General features: G+C 34.5%; 1 protein-coding gene across 1 annotated transcript in view; it reads left to right on the top strand.

The window, feature by feature from the left end:
- LOC118749766 overlaps window positions 1-3,488 on the top strand; it is a 44,839-nt gene extending 41,351 nt beyond the window's left edge. The window contains exons 6-7 of the mRNA XM_036484545.1: window positions 3,115-3,274; window positions 3,331-3,488. Coding sequence (XP_036340438.1) covers window positions 3,115-3,274; window positions 3,331-3,488 — 318 coding nt within the window. The remainder of the gene's footprint in view (window positions 1-3,114; window positions 3,275-3,330) is intronic.
- Window positions 3,489-7,707: the final 4,219 nt, after the last annotated feature.

Here is a 7,707-nt window from a genome sequence, read left to right as displayed (position 1 = left end):
GTTACTTAAGCGAACATTATTATTGATGTAGTTGCATCTTCTTGTTAACTTACATAAATAAATCCTCGAATAAAACATGAATATTTAATGAAGTATACTCAGTTGAAAACCAAGATCGTAGCATTATTGAAACACATAAACAAAAGCTTTATAAAAGAATCGATAAAGCAATGTTATGTCATTTTTACAAGAATTCAATTGCTTAAAGACATTGATTATACATATTTATACATACATACATACAGAGTTGGACATATCTGCGGTTGCCAGACGTACTGATTTTATCAGTACAGTACTGATTTTTCAACTCTTGTTCTGATTTTCTTTATTTCTTTAATCAGTACGCTAATGTCCTGATTTTTCAAAATTTGTACTGATTTAAACTGAATATTCAATTCAAACAAAATACTTCAGGATTTCCTTAAGGTTTTTACATAACGTTGGAACTTCCTTAAACTGTAAAGTAAAAAGTAACAAGTAATTTTTAGCAAAAAAAAACCGACTTAAAAAAAGTATATATATATCTATATATTTCATGATCCAATGATCGGATCTAAACCAAATTAGTATGCGACCACCTCTGAGACACTGCCTTTCCGTTGCAAATATTATTGAAATCGGTTGATGTGGTGCAAAGTTATGCGGTAACATACATAAAAAAAAAAAAAAAAAAAATATTCCGACGAACTGATAACCTCCTCCTTTTTTGGAAGTCGGTTAAAAAGAAAATAATTTAATTATAGTTGACATGTTTCAGATAATGTTTGATAAGCCCAAGAAATTAATACAACAAAAAGTTCATTCGTTTTATGGGCATATCGCCGGGTGGTTACGTACCAGTTGCGATAATATGATGGAACTTAAATTATTTAAGAATAAGGCTGACGTTTTTTTTGTTGTTAGTCATCTCGTAAATAACTTTCAGTTCAATAACAACAAATTTGAATATTCGAATGGTTTTTGCCTATAACTTACCATTCTTTTTCACTATTTACTGACATTGTTAAGGAGTTTTGCATACAAAACATAGAGTTAGATACTCTTCCACAAAAGAAGGAGGTTATCAGTTCGTCGGAATATTTTAATTTTTTTTAATTCTTTTAATTTTTTTTTATTTGTTTTATTTTTTTATGTATGTTAATGCATAACTTTTGACCACGTCAACCGATTTCGATAATTCTTTTTGCATCGAAAGGTAGTGTCTCAGAGGTGGTCCCATACTAATCTGTTTAAGATCCGATCAGTGGATCATGAGATATATATATATATATTTTTTATATGAGAATTGAAGTCGGTTTTTTTTGCTAAAATTTACTTGTTAGCGAACTCTTATGCCCAGTTTTTTGACGAAGGCGATTTAAAGTCGTTGAATTGTGAGTTAACTCAAAATTGTGTTTGTTCACACCGACTTAATATTTTTGCGCCGTCTACGACGCGGCCAAGTTTCAGTCTCCGATTTTTTAAGTCGTGAAAATTTGCGATTTAAGCTCGTTAAACCAAGGTTTATCATATTTTCGGGTTGTTGACTGCACCTTGCTGTCAGAATTTGGCAGAGGATCAAATACATAACACTTTTCTATTTTTATACCCGAGCGCACTTGTGCACAAGGGTATATTAATTTTGTTCACATAACGGTTGTTTGTAACAGCCAAAACGAATCGAGATAGATATAGACAAATGTATACACAAATGATCAGAATGAAAAGAGAAATCGATTAAGCCATGTCTGTCTGTCCGTCTGTCCGTCCGCCCGTGTACACGATAACTCGAGTAAAAATTGAGATATCTCAACGAAATTCAGTATGTGGGTTTCTGTTAATCCAAGGTAGGTTGTTATTGAAAATGGGCGAAATCGGATAGTAACCACGCCCACTTCCCATATAACGGTAATTTCCAGAAATACGAAAACTGCGATATTTTATTAACTACTGAACATAATTCACTCAAAATTGATATTTGTGATAATTTTCAGACGAAAAATAAGAATATTGTAAATTTTTGGAAAATGGGCGTAGCCACGCCCACTTATGGTTACATGTGTATATCTTGGTAACCGCTCCACCAATTTCTTCCAAACTTGGCACAGTTGTTGGCCTTGATACAGCATACTAAATGGCCGAAAATTTAAAAAATCGGACAATAACCACGCCCACATCCCCTATAACGGTAATTTAGAGAAATACAAAATCTTCGATAAATCAGTAAATATTAAAGCTAATTTATTCAAAATTGATGCCCGCAACAATTTTTTACCAAGATATACGTTTATGGTAAAATTTTGGAAAATGGGCGTGGCACCGCCCACTTATGATCACATATATGTATATCGGTAACCGTTCTACCAATTTGTACCAAACTCGGTATTTTTATTGTGCTTGCCAAATAAAAGCAAAACGTTGAAAATTATTGAAACCGGACTAAAATTACGGTCGCTTTTTATATAACGGTAAATTTCAGAACTGCTTGAAACTTCAATAATTCGAAATTTAAGGACGCTAATTTACTCAAAATTGATACGCCCCGGCTTACCATCTAGCGGTAGCTTTTGGAAAGGTGAAAAAACATATATTTAATACTTGTGTCGGGTATTTAATGTTCGGCTCCGCCCGAACTTAGACTTTCTTACTTGTTAATTTAGTGCCTGCGGCATGTATCATTTGCCAGTAGTTAATTGGGTTAGTGACGATAGCGACAGAGATAGCGATGATGAAGTTGGTAACGTGGAAAGAGTGACACGCAAACCATACAGATTCTTTCGACGATTGGACATGAACTGGCTTGACGACGGCGAATTTATTGCACGCTTTCGGTTGAAAAAAGGAACAGTCGCTCACGTGCTTGAAATGATCGCGCCAAGATTGCCATTCAACCCAACTCGGTTCGTTTTAAAAATATCGTGTCCGTGTGCATTTTTGCAAGAATCAAATTTTATTGAAAATAATAATTCACAGATCCCGAAGCATAACACCGCTAAACCAGTTATTGATCGCGCTACGATTTTTTGCCTGCGGAAATTTTTAAATCACCGTTGGCGACTTCGTTGGAAGCAGCCGCACGAGTTTTGCATCATTTTACCTCGTGTATCTACAGCAATTGCTCGCTTCCTACCACAGGTAATACGTATGCCTTCTACGCTGGAAGAGATGCGCAAGACAAGCCTTACATTTTATAAAATTGCAAAGTTCCCAGGTGTCATTGGTTCTATCGATTGCACGCACGTTAGGATTCAGTCGCCTGGCACCGACCAGGCCAAGAACTATCGTAACCGCAAAGGTGGATGTTTTGTTTTTTATTTTTTAACATTCATATCTTTCGTTTTTTTCGACAAGGTTGGTTCTCCATCAAAGTGCAAACAGTGGTCGATGCGGGAGCTCGAATTACGAACACTGTTGCTCGCTGGCCAGGTTCTACTCATGATGACGGCGGATATCGTAACAACGAATATATGGTGACACCGCATTTGAACCCGCAAATAGCTGAAAAGTAACTTTACAACTGCAGCCACATTAGCACGCGTAATGTCGTGGAGCGGTCATGCGGTATACTCAAACGACGTTGGCCTGTACTATCAATGGGTGTGCGTGTGCCATTACATACGGTTCAATTAATTGAATGAACGAACGGGACTACATACCGGACGAGGAAATCGATGGAATCAACGATGGAATGGGCTCCCTGCATGAGTCAGTTACAGATCGCGATCATGGTACGAGGAGTAATACGAGAGATAGGCTCACAAGAGAATATTTCCACGGATTGTTGATGGCTGGAAGATAAGCAAATGAAACCCCAACCAAAACACGATAAACATGTTAATTAAAACCTTTTATTGAAATTTCAATTCTGCAGTATTACATGCAGTCCCACATACAGAAACCTAATTCTTTCAAATTTCGTTTTCCGAGAAGTTCGTGCGCTTGCGTTTTACGCTCTCAATTTTGGCAGTAAATGGCTGTATTTCTTTATTCATTCTGAACGTTTGGAATAAACTTTTTTGTTTACTTATTCTTTAGAACGTTCCTGATGATATGTTAACGTATATTTCAAACGCATTCTGTTTATTCCGGCTGTGAAATGGGATTATCCGGAATGTATAAAGAAACGCAGCCAATAATTCGATGCGTAAACGATGCTCCTCTAAACATATTTCGCGCACTGTACTCTTCTCCTCGCGCTCTGCACGCCACAATTGCGTTGGCAATTCATGTCGTTCGGAAGCTCGCTTTTCTTATTTGTGATAGAAAGCCACTTTCGCAATTACCGCACACTTGGCGTTGTCGTTAGCAGGGTTCGCCTGACCAATGGCCATCCTGCGAGTTTTTTTTGCTCTTCCGGATAAGTGCGTGCATTGGATGCGATTGTATCTTGTTATGTTGTTTATAACTACTATTATTGTTGGAATAAGTTTGAAGATTAGCGCTGTGTGCCTCAGAGGGATTCACACTGCTTATATTTTGCGTCTCAGGAAGATTTACTGTACTTGTACTTTGCATCTCAGAGAGATTTATGGTTCTGGTATTTTGTGGATCATTCCCTTCATATGTCATTTGGATAATATCGAGGCAAAGCTCCGTTGTGTCATTGCAGCCGTCGATGTTATCGGGGCGTGTTTCGAAAGAGGGCTCAGAGTCTGCTGTGGCGAACTGGCCTTCATCGTCATGGTCGAAATTTGGTGCGCGACAGTTTATTCGCGGCGTAGCCTTTTCGGAGACCCGCTTTGATATTTTTAAATTTACTTAGGAGATTCTTTTCTGAACGAAATGTCTATAAAAGCACAGAAAACTGGAAAACCCTATCAGAATGGAGAATGAAAAAGTTTACCTTGGAAATCGATGACGAATTGAACTCCTTTTCAATAGTTCGCCATGCTTCCTTTTTTTGATCATTGTTTAGCAGATTTGTACTTTTGTCTAGAAGCTTTAGCACAAGCTCGGACAACAAATCCTCCTCAGCCGCAGAGTAATTTTGGTTGCGGACCTTTGACGGACCAGCTTGTTGTTTTGAATCGCCATTTGCTTTTATTTTTGGAAACCAAAAGACAAAATTCACAAAGAAAAAGCAAAATTTGAAATTTTATGTTTATGAATTGAAAATTTATAATTTAAAAAACGCGTTGTAAACTGAGAATTCAGCTCATTGTCAGCAGCTTAAATGTCAGCCGTAAAACAGAATTACGACGCGTCGCAAGTCTGATTATGTTTGTGAACAAATCGAAACAATTGATGCGGGTTGTAAACCGAGTCGTATTATAAATCTCGATTTAAATAAATCGAGTTTCATACGGTTTTAAAACTCGGTCAACAAAATGGGCGTTTCAAAGTTTTTGCGAAGTTGAAAAAATTTATTTAAGCCATGACGAATTATAGATGAAATCCTTAAATAGTGGTATTTTTCCACAGTTTGAAAAAATATGTAATTTTCTTTTTTTTTCCATACCACACTCAAATGAAGCAACTGTGAGGATCTTAAGTATAAACTTTGCTTCCGGGCGCAGACGGAAACCGGGTTCTTATTAAAATTGTTTAAAGACAACTGCAAATTTTAAAATGAAATCTATAGAATTCTTTGACAATTTAAACACCGAAGATAGAAATGATCTCAATATTGCTATTCAAAAATGTCATAAATATAAAACACTTTATTGACTTCTGTGCACAATGATGTGTACACTAGAGTGGTTAAAAAAAAACAATGTTTTTGGAAATTCATAAACGCTTCATCAAAATATTGTTATTTGTGATAAAATAAGAGACACGTATTTTTATTTAGAAAAAAAAAATTTTTAACAGTTTAAAAAAAAAAACGCTGATGTTCTCAATGTTTTTATTTTCGAGATATGTTAAAATGCAGCTAAAAATGTGGCTTTTACATGCGATTACTCTGGTATTATTGGGAACATTCCCTTAACTACATACCTGTCTTGGACAGGACTAGGCCCATTAGTTCCCGAAAATATGCTTTCGAATATAAAATACTAAAATGAAAAAGTTGATACTGAACGATTTACGCATTGTCATGCATTGGAACTTGTTACTAGGGGGTTTCTAGGATTGCTAATTAGGAACCTGAAGTCGGTTTTTCAAAATTCTAAATGGCGGATCCAAAATGGCCACCAATATTTTTAAATATGATTGGATTTGTTCGAAACCAGGCACTCGGGAGTTTTTGGTGTCGCTGTTCCTGAGGTTGCTGATTAAGAATCTGATGCCAGATTTGCAAAATTCAAAATTACGGATTCAATATGGCGATCAATTAAAAAAAAAAAAATGGATTTGTTTGAAACTCTTAACCGCTATTTTCAATTTTGAAAATCTGACATCAGATGTTACATATGTACCAGACTAATTACATTTGAAAACCAAATTTTTTGCTGCATTTTAACATATCACGAAAACAAAAAAACTGAAAACATCGGCACTTTTATAAAAACCCGACCAGCGAAATGAAAAAATACGTGTCTCTTTCTTATAACAAATAACGTGAATTTGAGTTAGCGTTTATGAATTTCCAAAAAAAAAAAAATTTTGAACTACTCTAGTGTACACTCATGTTAAAGTGAATAACACTATTATTTTTTATGAACTTATTGATTTATATACCAAAATATTGTTAAAAATAAGTACTCTGGCATTTTAAAGTATGTATTATCTGTTACTTACATTCATAATTTTGTTTTGAATAAAAATGTACTAAAAAGTACTGATTTTTTTTAACATAAAGAAATCCAAATTACTGATTTCGCGCATAAAAAATCTGGCACCCCTAGAAATATCTATCATATCGGACCAAATTCAAAATGATGTTGTTTGCCACTTATGTTAATTTATTGATTTTTAAGATTTTTCAGTTAAAACAGAGTTCATTCCCTAACATATACTATATAAAGGGCAGTTTGCAGTTTCGAAGTAAAACGAAAAATTCATATAAAATAACGCACAAGAAATGGAAAAGAAATTTTCTACTATCAAAATTTCTTAAATCAGTTTGCAGCTCTCAAGAAAAAATATTAGGATATTTATTTCTTCAAGAAAATTTAGAGCAAAAAGTTAGAATCCAGATCTTAAGAAAATCATATTATAATTTTTATTATTTCTGTTGCTTTAAGAAACATTTTGCCTTTGCTGTAAATTTTCTTGAAGAAAAAAATATACGAGCATTTTTTCTTGAGAGCTGCAAACTGAAAATTGCTTTTCGATTTCTGGTGCGTCTTTTTATATGAATTATTCGTTTTTTTTTTTTTAGAGCTGGAAATAGGCCTGAAAGCAGGGTACTTTTTCAACCAACAGAAATAATGAAAAATATTTCTTGAAAGCTGCAAGCAGCCCTTAAACCTGGGCTTCTAATTTTGTAGAACACTGAAAAAAATTTATCAAATTTTCAAAAATTTTTCTCAGAAGTGTTTATAGCCCATTCAAGTTTAGTGCAATAATGTCCAAGTTTCAAGTGGCTAAAAATTACCGGTAAATTTTTAGATTTTTTTTGCCAAACGTAAAAACGTGAAAATTATAAGCAAAATTGTAAATGGGATACGAAAAATTTAGGTCAGAGACCGAAAATAACTGTTACGTAAAAATTTTAAACTAAAAAATCATTATGAGAAAGCTGTCACACACATATACTTTCAAATGCCAAAATGCTTAATTTTTTGAGTTTTTTTTCTAAATTCGTTTTGATTGTAAATTTTGACCCAAAAGCTAAGAAGTAGC

The sequence above is a fragment of the Rhagoletis pomonella genome, unplaced genomic scaffold, assembly GCF_013731165.1.
Source record: "Rhagoletis pomonella isolate Grant_MI unplaced genomic scaffold, Rhpom_1.0 Rhpom_scaffold_00046, whole genome shotgun sequence".
Lineage (NCBI taxonomy): Eukaryota > Metazoa > Arthropoda > Insecta > Diptera > Tephritidae > Rhagoletis > Rhagoletis pomonella.
Note: the sequence above shows the minus strand (reverse complement) of the source record. Positions and strands in the feature narration are given on the sequence as shown.